General features: G+C 47.1%; 1 protein-coding gene across 1 annotated transcript in view; it reads right to left on the bottom strand.

Moving 5' to 3' along the window:
- MYO5C (myosin VC) overlaps positions 1–21,349 on the bottom strand; it is a 337,314-nt gene that overhangs the window by 235,245 nt on the left and 80,720 nt on the right. The window contains exon 4 of the mRNA XM_069765981.1: positions 10,620–10,764. Coding sequence (XP_069622082.1) covers positions 10,620–10,764 — 145 coding nt within the window. The remainder of the gene's footprint in view (positions 1–10,619; positions 10,765–21,349) is intronic.

The raw sequence follows: 21,349 nt of genomic DNA, 5'->3' as shown, positions 1-21,349 counted from the left end.
GCCATATAGTGCTCTGCACCGTTCATTATTGCCCCATAGCTGTGCTATATAGTGCTCTGCACCGTTCATTATTTCCCCATAGCTGTGCCATATAGTGCTCTGCACCGTTCATATTTGCCCATAGCTGTGCCATATAGTGCTCTGCACCGTTCATACTGCCCCATAGCTGTACCATATAGTGCTCTGCACCGTTCATACTGCCCCATAGCTGTACCATATAGTGCTCTGCACCGTTCATACTGCCCCATAGCTGTGCCATATAGTGCTCTGCACCGTTCATACTGCCCCATAGCTGTGCCATATAGTGCTCTGTACCGTTCATACTGCCCCATAGCTGTGCCATATAGTGCTCTGCACCGTTCATACTGCCCCATAGCTGTGCCATACAGTGCTCTGCACCGTTCATACTGCCCCATAGCTGTGCCATATAGTGCTCTGCACCGTTCATACTCCCCCATAGCTGTGCCATATAGTGCTCTGCACCGTTCATACTGCCCCATAGCTGTGTCATATAGTGCTCTGCACTGTTCATACTGCCCCATAGCTGTGCCATATAGTGCTCTGCACCGTTCATACTGCCCCATAGCTGTGCCATATAGTGCTCTGCACCATTCATACTGCCCCATAGTTGTACCATATAGTGCTCTGCACCGTTCATACTGCACCATAGCTGTGCCATATAGTGCTCTGTACCGTTCATACTGCCCCATAGCTGTGCCCTATATGCTCTGCACCGTTCATATTTCCCCATAGATGCTCCACGTAAATCTGTGCCGCTGCTGCTGCAATAAAAAAAAAAAAGCCATACTCACCTCTCTTGCTTGCAGCTCCCAGCGTCCAGTCCCGGCGTCTCTCTGCACTGACTGATCAGGCAGAGGGCGCCGCGCACACTATATGCGTCATCGCGCCCTCTGACCTGAACAGTCAGAGCGGAGCGACGCCGGGAAGATGGAGCGGCGCCCGGCATGTGGAACGGGGATAGGTGAATATGCGATACTTACCTGCTCCCGGAGTTCGGCTCCTTCTCCTGGACAGCTGTCTTCGGTGCCGCAGCCTCTTCCTCTATCAGCGGTCACCGGCACCGCTGATTAGAGAAATGAATAGGCGGCTCCACCCCTATGGGAGGTGGAGCCGCCTATTCATTTCTCTAATGAGCGGTCCCACGTGACCGCTGAAGAGGGGAAGAGCTGCAGCACAGAAGACCGTGGGACGGCAGGGGGAGCGCCAGGATTGCTGGAAGCAGGTAAGTATACCTCAGCGCCCTCACCCGCCGACCCTGCCACCCACCTTGACTCGAGTATAAGCCGAGAGGGGCACTTTCAGCCCAAAAATTTGGGCTGAAAATCTCGGCTTATACTCGAGTATATGCGGTAATTGCAGAACCACTAGCCAAAATCTTTGAAAAATCCTGGAGAACAGGAGAAATCCCAGAAGATTGGAGAAGGGCAAATGTTGTCCCTATCTTCAAAAAAAGGAAAGAAGATGGAGCCAGGAAATTACAGGCCAGTGAGACTTTCTTTTATACCAGGAAAGATCTTTGAACAAATTAATAAACAGCATGTATGTAAGTACTTGGATATGAATACAGTAATTAACCAGAGCCAGTATGAATATTAGAGAAAACTTTTTGACAGTGAAGGTGATCAATGAGTGGAACAAGTTACCATGAAAAGTGGAGAGTTTTCCGTCAATGGAAGTCTTCAAACAGAGGTTGGACAGACATCTGTCTGAGATGGTTTAGTTAATACTGCGTTGCATTGAGCAGGGGGTTGGACACGATCAGGGCCGGCGTCAGCACCCGGGCAAATGCCGGGGCCCTGGCGAGATGGGGGGGCCCATTTATGGTAGTGTATAAGTACTTTTGTACACACACATGCGCGAGTCCTGGGGCCCCGCAGCCGGACTTCATCCCTGCTGTGTGTGACTCTTACATACACGGTGACAGTCATTCACTCTCTGAGGGTTTCGCTGGGGGCAGCGCTGTGCAGCTGCAATACTCACCTCCGCCAGCCCGTCACCATGGATACGAAGGGAGTCACTTCCGGGCCGGCTGTCATCTGTCCCTGTCACTTCCGGTCGGGTGAGTGAGAGTGTCTACTCTAGAGCTCGTCATCCAAGCAAGAGCTCAGAGAAGACCGTCCAGGACAGGTCCAGCAGCACTGCAGCGCCAAGCAGAACACGAGCAGCAGCTGCAGTCAGGTCACGGTGCACGGTCGGTTCCTGTGTCCACAACGGGGGGCAGCGGCGCCGCGTGAAGCAGTGAGTTTCAGTGAGTGAGTCTTCTTTCGGTCCCAATGCATTGCGGGGGCGGGGGGATGCAGCCTGCTGAACCTGGGAGCCGACTCCTGAGGACAAGGTACGAGTACGACCTGTACAGGCGGCGGGAGTGGATCATGGTCTCAGACTCTGCAACTTTCAAGACAGACAGTACTGTCTGGGACTTGTGTGCAGCTACAAAAAATTTTTTTCCAGCAATTGAAAAAATGTAAAGAATTAATGTTCACATTTTCTTAAAAAACATTTATCATTTGTTTATAATTTAGTAAAATATGAAAAATAATTTGAAAAGGTTTTGCATGGGCGGAGTCTGCTGACATGGGTGATGTCTCCTCTCCTCCCCTTCTCAGTGTTTGCTAAGGGATAAGAGAGGATGATATTCAGGAACCCAGTGAGCAGCCATTTTGTTGGTGATTGCAAAGTTATACTGACAAGTAGACAGTCACCGAGGATGGCAGGCAGCAAGGATTCTGGGAGGTATAAGGTGGAGGGAGCAGGGTGACAGCAGCGCAGAGTATTTCAGGAGCGCAGTGTGCTGGTCTATAGGGGGCCCCCTGTTTGGTGCGCGGAGCAGCCAGGGATTGTACATAGAGCGCTGTCTTTTCTACACATGGATGGACCTTCTCCTCAGAAATCCAGCAAACATTTCTGCGGATTGATGGCCTGTTCTGATCCAGACATTGCATGCAAACCCCATTCCCCTCCTCAGATCCTGTCCTGGCGATGTGTGAAAGCGAGGCGACAGGCGCAGTCCGGGGTGACGCTGGGGGAAAATGTAGCCATATAATAATGATAAAAATGAGACCCCTCTCTTCAGCTGCCTCACCAGCCCTTCCATGACTGCACCTAACTGGAGGTCATGCTGCCCCCTCTATTACCCCAGACCCGTGTGCAGGTGCTCAGCTAGAACCACCCTAGAATGGGTCCCCTTTTTGAAGATAATACTGCCATAGTGTTCTCACATAATACCGCCATAGTGTTCTCACATAATGCCACCATATAGATCACACATAATGCCGCCATATAGATCACACAGTGCCACCATATAGATCACACATAATACCGCCATATAGATCACACATAATGCCGCCTCATACATCTCACATAATACCGCCATATAGATCACACATAATACCACCACATACCGTACGTCTCAGATAATACCGCCACATAATACTACCATATAGATCACACATAATACCACCACATACGTCTCAGATAATACTGCCACATAATACCACCATATAGATCACACATAATACCACCACATACGTCTCAGATAATACCGCCACATACGTCTCACATAATACCGCCACATAGAACACACACAATACCGCCATATAATTTTCACATAATACCGCCACATATCACACATAATCCCACAATCTAGTTCTCATATACCGTCGTATAGCTTTTACATGATTCCACAATACTGATAAAAATAATACCGCCATATAGATCACATATAATACAGCCATAGATCACACATAATGCCATAATACAGCATGACCGCAGCTGCTCCTGTTATTGCACGCACTGAGCTGTGTGTGCAATGGGGAAAGACATGCAAGGGGGAGAAGACTGCATAGGAGAGGATTAGATACACAGCTCAGCAGACAGTATCACACAGGATAGGATTAGATACAGGGCTCAGTAGTCAGTATCACACAGGATAGATTTAGATACACAGCTCAGCAGACAGTATCACACAGGATAGGATTAGATACACGGCTCTGCAGACAGTATCACACAGGATAGGATTAGATACACAGCTCAGCAGACAGTATCACACAGGATAGGATTAGATACACGGCTTAGCAGTCAGTATCACACAGGAGAGAATTAGATACACAGCTCAGCAGTCAGTATCCCACAGGAGAGAATTAGATACACAGGGCGGCAGTCAGTATCACACAGGATAGGATTAGATGCATGGCTCAGCAGACATTATCATACAGTAGAGAATTAGATACACAGCTCAGCAGTCAGTATCCCACAGGATAGGATTAGATACAGGGCTCAGCAGACAGTATCACACAGGATAGGATTAGATACACGGCTCAGCAGTCAGTATCACACAGGAAAGAATTAGACACACGGCCGGCAGACAGTATCACACAGCAGAGGATCACAGTGGAGCTCACAGGTACACTCCACTGTGGGCTGAAGAAAGATGGAGCTGATCTCCTGCCTCTGCTGTGAAGTGGAGACAGCCCAGGGGGCTCAGGGAAGCACGCAGGGAGCCCCCTCCCTGCGCGATGCTTCCCTATACCGCCGGAACACTGCGATCATGTTTGATCGCAGTGTGCCGGGGGTTAATGTGCCGGGGCCGGTCCGTGACCGCTCCTGGCACATTGTGCCGGATGTCAGCTGCAATAGTCAGCTGACACCCGTCCGCGATCGGCCACGCTCCCCCCGTGAGCGCGGCCGATCGCTATGACGTACTATCCCGTCGGTGGTCATACGGGTCCACCCCACCTCGAAAGGGATAGTACGTCAAGATGTCAGAAAGGGGTTAAAATATGGAAAACTGCTGACAAGGCAAAAATTACATCATTTGGATGGAAGCTACCATGTAGTCGCTGGACGCGTTTCGAGCACAAACGGCGCTCTTAGACTTCAGCATGACAGATCTGGTTTTCCTCTGATTAAAACCTTTTTTCCTTTCTGGTCATCGTGGGTTAATGCAGTTTTTCCCCCAGGTGGCCGCTGGTGTTATTGCATTGTTGTGCTGCTGGGTTAGCTGATGTCGGTGGTGACCACTCCCACCATCCTTCATAAGGTCACCTGGTGCATCAGCTGACTGTTTGTTATACAGGTCCTTTAGGAGATCAACCAAGCAGGTGGAAGGAATCTTCTGAGTGCAGTGGTTTTTCTGCTGAAGTGCATTGCAGCAGAGAAAGTTAAGTGTTGTTTGCTTATACCTTGTTTGTCTAAACTTTTCCCTTTAGTGCAGCGGTAGGACCAGTGCTCTCACTAGCCAATTCCCTACCCAGGGATAGGTTTGGCGAGCGAGGGCCAAGGTATCCTGCTCGGCGACAGGTTGAAAGAACCTGAATAGGGATGTCAGGAAATGTAGGGCACATCCTTAGGAGAGTGCAGGAGGTGTCCATTTCCCCTTTCCCAATCGCAGGGCCCACCGTTGTTATTGTGACCCCGGTGTTCCCTTGTGAGTTCCGCCATTTTCTGACCGACCACCCATTGGGTCGTGTCACTCTTGGACAGTCACTTTGTGACAGTGAGGTTTGCAAGATAGTCCAAAAGAAATAAAAAAGGATTTTGGGGTATGTGAAAAGCAAACAAAAATCAAAGATGTCATAGGATTATTACAGGATGAAAAGGGTGAAGTGGTCAAAGATGATGTTGAGAATGTCAAACTTTTAAATTCCTATTTTGCATCTGTATTCTCTAAGAAAGCAATTGTAACATCAACTGACCTTCACGGTTCCATTGAAGGAATAAAAGAATGCACACGATCTATAAACAGTGGGATGGTGAGGGAACTAAAATCTCCTGATCCAGGTGAATTACATCCTAGGGTACTGAAAAAGTTAGCAGAGATACCGTATATACTCGAGTATATGCCGACCCGAGTATAAGCCGACCCCCCTAATTTTGCCACAAAAAACTGGGAAAACTTATTGACTCGAGTATTAGCCTAGGGTGGAAATGCAGCATTTACCGGTGAATTTCAAAAATAAAAATAGATCATTATTTCCCCATAGCTGTGCCATATAGTGCTCTGCACCGTTCATTATTTCCCCATAGCTGTGCCATATAGTGCTCTGCACCGTTCATTATTTCCCCATAGCTGTGCCATATAGTGCTCTGCACCGTTCATTATTGCCCCATAGCTGTGCTATATAGTGCTCTGCACCGTTCATTATTTCCCCATAGCTGTGCCATATAGTGCTCTGCACCGTTCATATTTGCCCATAGCTGTGCCATATAGTGCTCTGCACCGTTCATACTGCCCCATAGCTGTACCATATAGTGCTCTGCACCGTTCATACTGCCCCATAGCTGTACCATATAGTGCTCTGCACCGTTCATACTGCCCCATAGCTGTGCCATATAGTGCTCTGCACCGTTCATACTGCCCCATAGCTGTGCCATATAGTGCTCTGTACCGTTCATACTGCCCCATAGCTGTGCCATATAGTGCTCTGCACCGTTCATACTGCCCCATAGCTGTGCCATATAGTGCTCTGCACCGTTCATACTGCCCCATAGCTGTGCCATATAGTGCTCTGCACCGTTCATACTGCCCCATAGCTGTGCCATATAGTGCTCTGCACCGTTCATACTGCACCATAGCTGTGCCATATAGTGCTCTGCACCGTTCATACTGCACCATAGCTGTGCCATATAGTGCTCTGCACCGTTCATACTGCACCATAGCTGTGCCATATAGTGCTCTGTACCGTTCATACTGCCCCATAGCTGTGCCCTATATGCTCTGCACCGTTCATATTTCCCCATAGATGCTCCACGTAAATCTGTGCCGCTGCTGCTGCAATAAAAAAAAAAAAAAGCCATACTCACCTCTCTTGCTTGCAGCTCCCAGCGTCCAGTCCCGGCGTCTCTCTGCACTGACTGATCAGGCAGAGGGCGCCGCGCACACTATATGCGTCATCGCGCCCTCTGACCTGAACAGTCAGAGCGGAGCGACGCCGGGAAGATGGAGCGGCGCCCGGCATGTGGAACGGGGAAAGGTGAATATGCGATACTTGCCTGCTCCCGGCGTTCGGCTCCTTCTCCTGGACAGCTGTCTTCGGTGCCGCAGCCTCTTCCTCTATCAGCGGTCACCGGCACCGCTGATTAGAGAAATGAATAGGCGGCTCCACCCCTATGGGAGGTGGAGCCGCCTATTCATTTCTCTAATGAGCGGTCCCACGTGACCGCTGAAGAGGGGAAGAGCTGCAGCACAGAAGACCGTGGGACGGCAGGGGGAGCACCAGGATCGCTGGAAGCAGGTAAGTATACCTCAGCGCCCTCACCCCCTCACCCGCCGACCCTGCCACCCACCTTGACTCGAGTATAAGCCGAGAGGGGCACTTTCAGCCCAAAAATTTGGGCTGAAAATCTCGGCTTATACTCGAGTATATACGGTAATTGCAGAACCACTAGCCAAAATCTTTGAAAAATCCTGGAGAACAGGAGAAATCCCAGAAGATTGGAGAAGGGCAAATGTTGTCCCTATCTTCAAAAAAAGGAAAGAAGATGGAGCCAGGAAATTACAGGCCAGTGAGACTTTCTTTTATACCAGGAAAGATCTTTGAACAAATTAATAAACAGCATGTATGTAAGTACTTGGCTATGAATACAGTAATTAACCAGAGCCAGTATGAATATTAGAGAAAACTTTTTGACAGTGAAGGTGATCAATGAGTGGAACAAGTTGCCACGAAAAGTGGAAAGTTTTCCGTCAATGGAAGTCTTCAAACAGAGGTTGGACAGACATCTGTCTGAGATGGTTTAGTTAATACTGCGTTGCATTGAGCAGGGGGTTGGACACGATCAGAGTCTTGGGGCCCCGCAGCCGGACTTCATCCCTGCTGTGTGTGACTCTTAGATACACGGTGACAGTCATTCACTCTCTGAGGGTTTCGCTGGGGGCAGCGCTGTGCAGCTGCAATACTCACCTCCGCCAGCCCGTCACCATGGATACGAAGAGAGTCACTTCCGGGCCGGCTGTCATCTGTCCCTGTCACTTCCGGTCGGGTGAGTGAGAGTGTCTACTCTAGAGCTCGTCATCCAAGCAAGAGCTCAGAGAAGACCGTCCAGGACAGGTCCAGCAGCACTGCAGGGCCAAGCAGAACACGAGCAGCAGCTGCAGTCAGGTCACGGTGCACGGTCGGTCCCTGTGTCCACAACGGGGGGCAGCGGCGCCGCGTGAAGCAGTGAGTTTCAGTGAGTGAGTCTTCTTTCGGTCCCAATGCATTGCGGGGGCGGGGGGATGCAGCCTGCTGAACCTGGGAGCCGACTCCTGAGGACAAGGTACGAGTACGACCTGTACAGGCGGCGGGAGTGGATCATGGTCTCAGACTCTGCAACTTGCAAGACAGACAGTACTGTCTGGGACTTGTGTGCAGCTACAATATGGTATGTTAGCGATGCTGGCTGGGACTTGTAGTCATCGACTACTGTTACTGTATATACTAAATAACTGGCTGTGTTATATACTACTTGGGCGGTGTTATATACTACGTCACGGGGCTGTGCTGTATACTGCGCGGGCTGTGTTATATACTGCGCGGGCTGTGTTATATACTGCGCGGGCTGTGTTATATACTGCGCAGGCTGTGTTATATACTGCGCGGGCTGTGTTATATACTGCGCGGGCTGTGTTATATACTGCGCGGGCTGTGTTATATACTGCGCGGGCTGTGTTATATACTGCGCGGGCTGTGTTATATACTGCGCGGGCTGTTATATACTGCGCCGGCTGTGTTATATACTGCGCAGGCTGTGTTATATACTGCGCGGGCTGTGTTACATAATGTGGCTGTGCTATATACTATATGGGCTGTTATATGCTACGTGGGAAGTGCTATATACTATATGGGCTGTTATATGCTACGTGGGAAGTGCTATATACTATATGGGCTGTTATATGCTACGTGGGAAGTGCTATATACTACGTGGCTGTGTTATATGCTACGTGGCTGTGTTATATACTACGTGGGCTGTGTTATATACTTCATGGCTGTGTTATATGCGATCATGAATCGTGGTATGTGTTAAAGGGGGGCGCACTGAGACTCTTTCGCCCGAGGCCCTCAAAAACCTGGAGCCGGCCCTGGACACGATGGCTTTTGAGGTCAATTCCAACTCTAACATTCTATGATTCTATGAACCCTCACATTGCAGTGGCGTGTTAAAGGGAACCTGTCACCCCCAAAATCGATGATGAGGTAAGCTCAACGTCATCAGGGGCTTATCTACAGCATTCTGTAATGCTTTAGATAAGCTGCCGATGTTACCTGAAAGAGGAGAAAAAGAGGTTAGATTATACTCAGCCAGGGGCGGTCCTGCTCCGATGGGTGTCTCAGGTCCGGAACAGCGCCTCCCATCTTCATTCCATGACGTCCTCTTCTGGCCTTCATGCCGCGGCTCCGGCGCAGGCATAGTTTGTCTGCCCTGTTGAGGGCAGAGCAAAGTACTGCAGTGCGCAGGCGCCGGAAAGGTCAGAGAGGCCCGGCGCCTGCGCACTGCAGTACTTTGCTCTGCCCTCAACAGGGCAGGCAAAGTACGCCTGCGCCGAAGCCACGGCGTGAAGACCAGAAGAGGACGTCATGGAATGAAGATGGGAGGCACCGGAGCGGACCTGATACACCCATTTGACCGGACCGCAGCGGGACCACCCCTGGGTGAGTATAATCTAACCTCATTTTCTCCTCTTTCAGGTTACATCGGGGGCTTATCTACAGCATTACAGAATGCTGTAGATAAGCCCCTGATGATGGTGAGCTTACCTCATCTTCGATTTTGAGGGTGAGAGGTTCCCTTTAAGTGAAGCCGTACACATCTAATTGGCACATGACCACATGTATACAAATCGCATACTTGCAGTGACATGCCCAGAACCAAAGAATCTTCAAAGCGAGCAGTGTGCGCAATGTGAGGATTCACAAGTGTGCAGTCAGATAGAATGACTGCAGACTTATTGCATAAGACCAGATAGCCCCTTTAACACTGTAGGCATCAGATATTTGACAATTGTAATGCATGCTTGCAGAAATAATTTCTAATATCTACCCAGTTGACTGTGTTCCTGTGACAATTCTTGAATGGAATCTGTCACCAGGTTAATGCCACCTAATCCCAAAGCATCATAATGTAGGGACAGAGATCCTGATCCCAGTGATGTGTCACTTACTTGATCTAGTTTTGGTAAAATCACTCTATCAGAAAAAGATTATCACCACAGGACTAATAAACCTGCTGCCATGAAGTACTTCATATTCATGAGCTCTGTAAATCTGCACCTCCACCAATGATTGGCAGCTCTCTGCCTAGGCACAGTGCACACAAATGGTGACAATCAGTAGTGTGGGTGGGGTTACACCAGGTGAAGAATTCAGAGAAATGGTAGATCTGGTGCAAATAAAACAATTTTGAATCATATCTAATACCCACAGCTCAGTAAGTGACAAATCTGTGGAATAAGGGTTGCTGCCCTTACATGGTACTGCTTTCACATGGGGTAGCAAAAACCTGGTGACGGATTCCTTTTAAAATTAAAGTACAGAAATTCAGTTATTAATGAATTAGTATAGCTACTAGTTTGTTGTAATTGCAATATTTGTTGGATTGCAATAACTCCACATTGAAATTACCTGGCCATCTGTTTGTATGCTTCTTCGGCCACAGCAAATATATGTGGGTCCATGTCTCCCATATTTTGCCCACTGTACGCATGGATAATTGCATCTCCATAGATTGGCAGTTCCTTGTATGGATTTATTGCCACAAGAATAATACCTACAGAAAAGAAAAATGTTTTCATTTTTTCAGTATGCATAAAATACCCATACATGAAAATATTAATGGCTAACTATGACATTTATACTACAGTAGATGTGATGATTATTACTTAATGTTACAGATCAGTGGATCAATCCATTGAGGATCAGATTTGAAGTTGACTTTCTTAACCCCTTAGTGACGGAGCCAAATTTTTGAAATCTGACCAGTGTCACTTTATTTGGTAATAACGCTGGAACGCTTCAACAAATCCCAGTGATTTTGAGATTTGTTTTTTCGTGACACATTATAATTTATGATAATAGTAAGTTTAGGTCGATATGTTTTGTGCTTATTTATAAAAAATATCTAAATTTGAGAAAAATGTTAAAAAAATTAGCAATTTTCAAATTTTGAATGAATATCCCTTTAATCTAGATAGTCATACCAAAGAAAAACATTATTAAATAACATTTCCCACATGTCGACTTTACATCAGCACCATTTGTAAAATGTTCTTTTATTTTGTTAGCATTTTAGGAGGTTAAAAAATGTAGCAGTAATTTTTAATTTTTTCTAGGAAATTTACAAAATTTATTTTTGTAGGGACCTATCCATGTTTGAAGTGCCTTTTAGGGGTCTCATATATCGGGAAAACCCCAAAAGTTATACCATTTTAAAAATAACACCCCCTGAAATATTGAAAACTGCAGTCAGGTAGTTTATTAACCCCTCAGGTGATTTTCAGGAATTAATGCAAAGTGGCATGACAGAAATTAAAAAGTGTATTTTTTACTGCCTAAATGTTGCTAACTTCTAAACAGGTTACAACAGCCAGGAGATTGTAAGGCCGCTATTTGGCCATGAATTGCCATGACAAACATCAGGACCACACAATCATGATCTGAGGGCACCAATTGGGATAACTCTGTTAATCATTTACATGATATAGTCACTATTGACAGCAGCATCTTAAGGGCTAAACAGATTTGGACGGTGCAAACACTGATCGTGGCTGATGCAGCAAGTTGTCAGCTATAGTGTACAGCCAACAGCTGCTGAATTGTCACCTGTATGGGGATGCTATTCTCTTATATCTCAGGTCAGTTAAAAGACATATTGGCGGTCATTAAGAGGTTAAAATTTGTGGTTCCACTTGCATTTGAACAATCTGACATTCAATTTGCGAGTATCATAAAAAATAAAATACATACCCCAAGCCATTTCACACACTGCTGAAGACTTAGTGAGTCTGCTAATGGCATCAAGCAAAACCTTCCGCATAATGCCCTGCAACAATCATTTCACATGGTCTAGCACTGCCAATTGGATGTCTACCACAGCCAGTATAACAGATAGGAGCTGGCCAAGGAGTGCCATTTTATTGTTGTACTGTGGAGGGATAGGAGCTCAGAGCACACCGCATAGGGATAGAAAAAGGCCTAATGCGATTGTGGTGGGCTACTTCAGTGCTGATGTACCAGATTAAAGATGGGAGAGATAGTCTTAATTTGTGAAGACTAAAGGTACCTTCACACATAACGATATCGTTAACGATATTGTTGCTTTTTGTGACGTAGCAACGATATCGTTAAGGAAATCGTTATGTGTGACAGCGACCAACGATCAGGCCCCTGCTGGGAGATCGTTGGTCGCTGAACAAAGTCCAGAACTTTATTTCGTCGCTGGATCTCCCGTGGACATCGCTGGATCGGCGTGTGTGACACCGATCCAGCGATGTCTTCACTGGTAACCAGGGTAAACATCGGGTAACTAAGCGCAGGGCCGCGCTTAGTAACCCAATGTTTACCCTGGTTACCAGCGTAAAAGTAAAAAAAAAAAAACACTTCATACTTACCTACCGCTGTCTGTCCCCGACGCTCTGCTTCTCTGCACTCCTCCTGTACTGGCTGTGAGCGTCGGTCAGCCGGAAAGCACAGCGGTGATGTCACCGCTCTGCTTTCCGGCCGCTGTGCTCACAGCCAGTACAGGAGGAGTGCAGAGAAGCTGAGCGCCGGGGACAGACAGCGGTAGGTAAGTATGAAGTGTTTTTTTTTTTTTACTTTTACGCTGGTAACCAGGGTAAACATCGGGTTACTAAGCGCGGCCCTGCGCTTAGTTACCCGATGTTTACCCTGGTTACCAGGGGACTTCGGGATCGTTGGTCACTGGAGAGCGGTCTGTGTGACAGCTCTCCAGCGACCAAACAGCGACGCTGCAGCGATCCGGATCGTTGTCGGTATCGCTGCAGCGTCGCTTAATGTGAAGGGGCCTTAAGGGTATGTCAGTATTTTCTAGCAGAAATTTCCTGACAAAAACCGGACATTTCTGCCAGAAATCCGCATGCGTTTTTTTGGGCGGTTTTTATGCGTTTTTGCGCGTTTTTTGTGCGTTTTTTCCCAATGCATTACATAGCAGGAAAAATGCAAAAAATCTGCAAAATTAATGAACATGCTGCTTTTTTACCGCGATGCGTTTTTTTTTACGGAAAAAAAATGCATCATGTGCACAAAAATTGCAGAATGCATTCTAAATGATAGGATGCATATGCAGGCGTTTTTTAATGCAGTTTTATAGTGTTTTTATCGCAAAAAAAAAACAGGAACGTGTGCACATACCCCAAGCCAAGAATTCAGATGATAAATAAGGAACTGTTGTTTTTGTATATTCAGCACTATTCAGTGTGTGACTGTAAATTGATTGATCTGTGAAATACTGCTTTAACAGCACCTTAATAACTGCATTTTTATCAGTATTAAACCCCTCAGTGCTAATGTGCTACTAAAACCAAATTCTGAATCAAAAGTTTATGCTTCACTGAAAGTGATCCCTGTATTTTGAGACGTGCACGAAAATGTGTTTTAAAGGGAACCTGTAACCCCCCCAGGCGTTTGAAACTAAAAGAGCCACCTTGTGAAGCAGTAATGCTGCATTCTGACAAGGTGGCTCTTTTAGTTATTGGTGCTGTAAATGCAGAAATAATCCGTTTTTTTAATTTGTCCGAAATACCTGTCTTCAGTCCTGGAGGCAGGCCTTTCCCCCCTCTGCAGACGCCACACAGCCGTCACTCAAGTCTTCTTGGCGCCGGGCGCCGCCTCCTTAGCACTGTTTGTTTTGAAATCTGCCGTCGCCTGCGCTCTTTTGTCATACCTGTCCTCATATGCAGTCTCGCTGACTGTGCCTGTGTGGCCGCCCTGCTTGTGAATCCCAGCCCCTCAGTGTCTTATGATTTATTCACACTGCGGGACTGGGATTCCTGGGCATTCGCACTGCATGTCTAAGCCACTCACCCAGGTCGCAGTGCGCATGCCCAGGAATCCCAGCCCCGCAGTGTGAATAAATCATAAGACACTGAGGGGCTGGGATTCACAAGCAGGGCGGCCACACAGGCACAGTCAGCGAGACTGCATATGAGGACAGACGGGCAGCGCTCACTGTGCCTGCCCCAGGCAAGACAAAAGAGTGCAGGCGCCGGCAGATATCAAAACAAACAGCGCTGAGGAGGCAGTGCCCGGCGCCAAGAAGACTTGAGTGACGGCTGTGAGGCATCTGTTAAAAAACAGATTATTTCTGCATTTACAGCACCAATAACTAAAAGAGCCACCGTGTCAGAATGCAGCATTACTGCTGCACAAGGTGGCTCTTTTAGTTTCAAACGCCTGGTTGACAGGTTCCCTTTAAGGGAACTCTCCATAATCCTGAAACTTAAAAACTATTGTTTACCTCCAAAGTGTGTGCGTTGTTTGAAATAATATTTGTAGCTTACTTCATTGCTATAGGAGTCTAATATAAAATGTGCACACACGCCACTTGAATACAGCATCCATTTGCAGGTTCTTGCTTTTCAGACATGATTCTCTGATCCCATCTTAATTTCTAACGGAACATGGCACCTTTAACATAAAAGGTCTCTTTTTATTTATTTTTTGTTTTGCTGGTTTGTTTCCAGTTGTGACACTACATGTGGCAACTTTGCAAACAAACATGTTCAGTTATCTTAACTTACATTAGTTTGACTGAAAGGGAAGAGGGGGGGTTGTCAATACTAAAAATAAATAAAAGAATGATAGCACATGAAAACAACAATTAAAGAAAAAAGTTAAAGGTATATTCTGAAACACAAAACTAATTTTAATCCTAAATGCCTATCTATTTAATGACAATCTAATTTTTTTATGATACACTTTAAAGGGAACCTGTCACCCCGTTTTTTGAGATTGAGCTATAAATACTGTTAAATAGGGCCTGCGCTGTGTGTTCCTATAGTGTATGTAGTGTACCCCGATTCCCCACCTATGCTGAGATATAACTTACCAAAGTCGCCGTTTTCGCCTGTCAATCAGGCTGGTCAGGTCGGGAGGGCGTGGTGACATCGGTGGTTCTTCCTCAGCTTTACGTTGGTGGCGTAGTGGTGTAGTGGTGAAGACACAGCGCGCGATCTGCGCTGTAATCCCTTGCATCGGTGGGGGCGGCCATCTTCCTGGGGCCGCGCGTGCGCAGATCGAGTGCTCTGCTGCACGGGGCTTCAGGAAAATGGCCGCGGGATGCCGCGCGTGCGCATTAGAGATCGCGGCGGCCATTTTCCCAAAGCCGAGATGCAAACTCGGCTTTGGGAAAATGGCCGCCGCGATCTCTAATGCGCACGCGCGGCATCCCGCGGCCATTTTCCTGAAGCCCCGTGCAGCAGAGCACTCGATCTGCGCACGCGCGGCCCCAGGAAGATGGCCGCCCCCACCGATGCAAGGGATTACAGCGCAGATCGCGCGCTGTGTCTTCACCACTACACCACTACGCCACCAACGTAAAGCTGAGGAAGAACCACCGATGTCACCACGCCCTCCCGACCTGACCAGCCTGATTGACAGGCGAAAACGGCGACTTTGGTAAGTTATTTCTCAGCATACATAGGGAATCGGGGTACACTACATACACTATAGGAACACACAGCGCAGGCCCTATTTAACAGTATTTATAGCTCAATCTCAAAAAACGGGGTGACAGGTTCCCTTTAATTAAAATTCCTTATCCTTCCCTCACTAAACTATCAAATTGATTTATTTTATTTTTTTACGACTTCCTCTTGGATGACACTTCATTTTAGAATCCCAGTGCAAGTTGTGATACTCAAAGGAAGGGTCACTGCTGCAGCCTCTGCTCCCTCCCTGAAACAAAGCATCATCAGTGACCTCCACTTCAGTGGCTTTTTTCTGCTTTACTGAGCATGCACTGAGCATGCATCGCCTGTCAATTCCAACAGATTCTCAGTGGAAAAAAAAAAAAAAAGTTACACATGTTTTTAATTTTTCCTAATTATTACAATATTGCATATTGAAATCATAAGATCACTTAACTATATTTTGTTCTGTTGCACCATTTTTAGACAGTTTTCTTACTTTTCCTACTGGCATTAATTGTTACGCAGTCCTTTTTGGCCATTAAGAGTTCATGTGCTTTAACCCAAAATGTATAAATTATTAAAATAAATCAATCATTTACTGTAACTGTGCAGGTCTGTTCTGCTGCACATGTTTAAATTGTCATACTTTCAGCCAAGCCGTACTCTTACGTACTACCTGGTCAGTGTCATCATCACCACCATCATCACCAATGTCATCCTACTGTGTGTGTCATACTCTGAGAACGTCTCCTCCTCTGTCACAAAAGCAAATATCCCTCCCTGACTGACTGTCAAGGAAAGAAACGTACACTCCAATTCAACAGCTGGTTTGCCAACTAAACTTGTATATTGTCAACTGCTGGTGGTGCAGTCGTAGACTCCTGGATTCTGCTGCCTTTTTAGAAATAATGGCATACGCTAAGCCTCGGTGGAAGATACCAAGGTGCCGCCATTAGTTTTCGCAGAAGGGGTGCCCGCTCTCTAATCTCACGTCCAGGAGAACGCAGGCCGCTTATCTTTGAGCTCCAAAGTGCACTGTACTGTAGACACCAGAAACAACTATGACCACAGACAATCCATGCAATTACTGGACAGCGTGTGCCAAAAAACGATTGCTTCTTTCTTTAAGGAACTTGTCTAGATGTGTGGTGAGCACTTTAAACCCCCAGGTGCTTCACAGAAGTTTATATTGTAGAGCCATGAAAATAAAAAATCATATTTTTTCCATAAAAATGATCTTTTCACCCCCAAATTTTTACTTTCACAAGGGTAACAGGAGAAATTGGACCCCAAAATTTATTGTGCAATTTATGCTGAGTACGCGGATACCCATATGTGGGAGGGGGACCACTGTTTGGGCGCATGGCAGTGCTCGGAAGGGAAGGAGCGGCGTTTTGGAATGCAGACTTTGATAGAATGGTCTGCGGGCATTACGTTGCGTTTGCAGAGCCCCTGATGTACCTAAACAGTAGAAACCCCCACAAATGACCCTATTTTAGAAACTAGAACCCCCAAGGAACTTATCTAGATGTGTGGTGAGCACTTTGAATGCCCAAGAGTCATGAAAATACTTTTTTTTTTTCCACAAAAATTATTTTTTTAGCCCCCAATTTTTTTTTCCCAAGGGTAACAGGAGAAATTGGACCCCAAAATTTGTTGTCCAATTAGTCCTGAGTACGTTGATAGGATCTCACAGTCACCAAAATAAAACAAGAGGAACAATCTTCCTCTGCTGGCCGGCACATCACGGCGGGCGCACTGCGCATGCACCCGCCATTTTCTTCCCGGAGGAAGAAGCCGGCGGCCAGGAGGGGGATGCAGGAGGACCCAGGGACTCCGGTATGTATAACAGGGTCCCCGATCCCCCTATTTCTCTGTCCTCTGATGTGCGATCACATCAGAGTACAGAGAATGTCGCCGCTTTTTTTTTTGCGGTCGCCGGTAAACGGTTAATTACCGGCGATCACAAAACAGGGGTCGGTAAAAACTGGCCCCGATCATGTTCTTTGGGGACTCGGCTACCCCCGGCAGCCGAGACCCCAAAGATCTGGCGGGTGCTGGCCGGCGGGAGCACTGTGCATTTGCCCCTCCATTTTTTTCCCGGAAAAAGGTGGCGGCGCCCATCAGGAGCCACGAGGAGCATCGGGGGAGACGGGTGAGTATCGGGGGGGGTGTCATGATCCCAATGGCAGTGGATCACAAAAGGACAAGCACAAAAACAAAACAAGCTCTAGGGTAATGGAACCTGAGCTGACCGCGATCCTGAACCTAAACACACAACTAGCAGTAGCCGGGGAACGTGCCTACGATGATTCCTAGACGTCTCGCGCCAGCCGAAGGATTAACTTCCCCTATTAGAAGAAACACAAACCTCACTTGCCTCCAGAGAAACACCCCACAGAAATAGCAGCCCCCCACATGTAATAACGGTGAAATGAGAGGAAAGCACATACGTAGTTATGAAAATAGAATCAGCAAAAATGAGGCCCGCTAAAGCTAGATAGCAGAGGATACAAAAGTGAACTGCGCGGTCAGCGAAAAACCCTTCAAAAAACCATCCTGAAATTACTTGAACTCATGTGCCAACTCATGGAACATGAGGAGTAATTTCAGCCCACTAGAGCGACCAGCAGCAAGGAATCACATATCTGCAAGCTGGACTAAGACAAAAATAAAGCAAAACGTGGAACAGGAAAATCAAAACTTAGCTTGTCCTGAAGATAACAGACGCAGGGAGCAGAGGTAAAAAGACACGCTGGTTACATTGATAGCCGGCGAGGAAATGACAAAAAAGCCAGGTTAAATAGGAAACTCCCATAACCTGATGGAACAGGTGGACACCAGAGACCGCAGAGAACACAAGTCACCCAGTACCATCAGTAACCACCAGAGGGAGCCCAAAAACAGAACTCACAACAGTACCCCCCCCCCTTGAGGAGGGGTCACCAAACCCTCACGAGAACCACCAGGGCGACCAGGATGAGCCCTATGAAAAGCACGGACCAAATCGGCAGCATGAACATCAGAGGCAATCACCCAAGAATTATCCTCCTGACCATAACCCTTCCACTTGACCAAATACTGGAGTTTCCGTCTGGAAACACGAGAATCCAAGATCTTCTCCACAACATACTCCAATTCACCCTCCACCAGCACCGGAGCAGGAGGCTCAAGCGAAGGAACAACAGGTACCTCATACTTCCGCAACAACGACCGATGGAACACATTATGAATAGCAAACGATGCCGGGAGATCCAAACAAAACGACACAGGGTTAAGAATTTCCAAGATCCTATAGGGACCGAAGAACCGAGGCTTGAACTTAGGAGAAGAGACCTTCATAGGAACAAAACGAGAAGACAACCACACCAAGTCCCCAACAAGAAGTCGAGGACCCACGCGGCGACGGCGATTAGCAAACTGCTGAGCCCTCTCCTGGGACAACTTCAAATTGTCCACCACATGACTCCAAATCTGATGCAACCTATCCACCACCATGTCCACTCCAGGACAATCAGAAGGCTCCACCTGACCAGAGGAAAAACGAGGATGAAACCCCGAATTACAAAAGAAAGGAGAAACCAAGGTAGCAGAACTAGCCCGATTATTAAGGGCAAACTCGGCAAGCGGCAAAAAGGAAACCCAGTCATCTTGATCAGCAGAAACAAAACACCTTAAATAAGTTTCTAAAGTCTGATTAGTTCGTTCCGTCTGGCCATTCGTCTGGGGATGGAATGCAGACGAAAAGGACAAATCAATGCCCATCTTAGCACAGAACGTCCGCCAAAATCTAGACACAAACTGGGATCCCCTGTCAGAAACGATGTTCTCCGGAATGCCATGCAAACGGACCACGTTTTGAAAAAACAGAGGGACCAACTCAGAGGAGGAAGGTAACTTAGGCAAGGGTACCAGATGAACCATCTTAGAAAAGCGGTCACACACAACCCATATGACGGACAATTTTTGAGAGACAGGGAGATCCGAAATAAAGTCCATGGAAATGTGCGTCTAAGGCCTCTTCGGGATAGGCAAAGGTGACAACAATGCACTGGCCCGAGAACAGCAAGGCTTAGCCCGAGCGCAAACTCCACAAGACTGCACGAAAGAACGCACATCCCTCGACAAGGAAGGCCACCAAAAAGACCTGGCCACCAAGTCTCTAGTACCAAATATTCTAGGATGACCTGCCAACACAGAAGAATGGACCTCGGAGATGACTCTACTGGTCCAATTATCCGGAACAAACAGTCTTTCCGGCGGACAACGATCAGGTTTATCCGCCTGAAACTCCTGCAAAGCACGTCGCAAGTCTGGGGAGACAGCCGACAAAATCACCCCATCCCTAAGGATACCAGTGGGCTCAGAATTTCCAGGGGAGTCAGGCACAAAACTCCTAGAAAGAGCATCCGCCTTCACATTCTTTGAACCTGGCAGGTATGAAACCACAAAATTGAAACGGGAGAAAAACAGTGACCAACGAGCCTGTCTAGGATTCAGACGCTTGGCAGACTCAAGGTACATCAGATTTTTGTGATCAGTCAAGACCAGCACACGATGTCTAGCACCCTCAAGCCAATGACGCCACTCCTCAAATGCCCACTTCATGGCCAAAAGCTCCCGATTACCAACATCATAATTCCGTTCAGCGGGCGAAAATTTTCTAGAAAAGAACGCACATGGCTTCATCACTGAGCCATCGGAGCTTCTCTGTGACAAAACCGCCCCCGCTCCGATCTCGGAAGCATCAACCTCAACCTGAAAAGGAAGCGACTTATCTGGCTGACGCAACACAGGAGCAGAAGAAAACCGGCGCTTAAGTTCCTGAAAGGCCTCCACAGCCGCAGGAGACCAATCAGTAACATCAGCACCCTTCTTAGTCAAATCCGTCAAAGGCTTAACAACACTAGAAAAATTAGTTATGAAGCGACGATAAAAATTAGCAAAGCCCAAGAACTTCTGTAGACTCTTAAGAGATGTAGGCTGCGTCCAGTCACAAATAGCCTGAACCTTGACGGGATCCATCTCAATAGTAGAAGGGGAAAAAATATACCCCAAAAAAGAAATCTTCTGGACTCCAAAGAGACATTTAGAACCCTTTACAAACAAAGAATTGGCCCGCAGGACCTGAAACACCTTCCTGACCTGCTGAACATGAGACTCCCAGTCATCAGAAAAAACCAAAACATCATCCAAATACACGATAATAAATTTATCCAGATATTCACGGAAAATATCGTGCATAAAAGACTGGAAGACAGAAGGAGCATTAGAAAGTCCAAAAGGCATCACCAAATACTCGAAATGACCCTCAGGCGTATTAAATGCGGTTTTCCACTCATCACCCTGCCTTATCCGCACAAGATTATACGCACCCCGAAGATCAATCTTAGTGAACCATTTAGCCCCCTTAATGCGAGCAAACAAATCAGTCAACAATGGCAAAGGATACTGATATTTGACTGTAATCTTATTCAAAAGACGATAATCTATGCAAGGCCTCAAGGAACCATCTTTTTTGGCCACGAAAAAAAAAACCTGCTCCCAAAGGGGACGAAGATGGACGGATATGTCCCTTTTCCAAGGACTCCTTAACATAATTCCGCATAGCAGTATGCTCTGGCACTGACAGATTGAACAAACGACCTTTAGGGAATTTACTGCCAGGAATCAAATCTATAGCACAATCGCAATCCCTGTGAGGAG

Source organism: Ranitomeya imitator, chromosome 4, assembly GCF_032444005.1.
Source record: "Ranitomeya imitator isolate aRanImi1 chromosome 4, aRanImi1.pri, whole genome shotgun sequence".
Taxonomy (NCBI): Eukaryota; Metazoa; Chordata; class Amphibia; order Anura; family Dendrobatidae; genus Ranitomeya; species Ranitomeya imitator.
The sequence above is the reverse complement of the archived record's forward strand: the minus strand, read 5'-3'. Positions and strand labels throughout refer to the sequence as shown.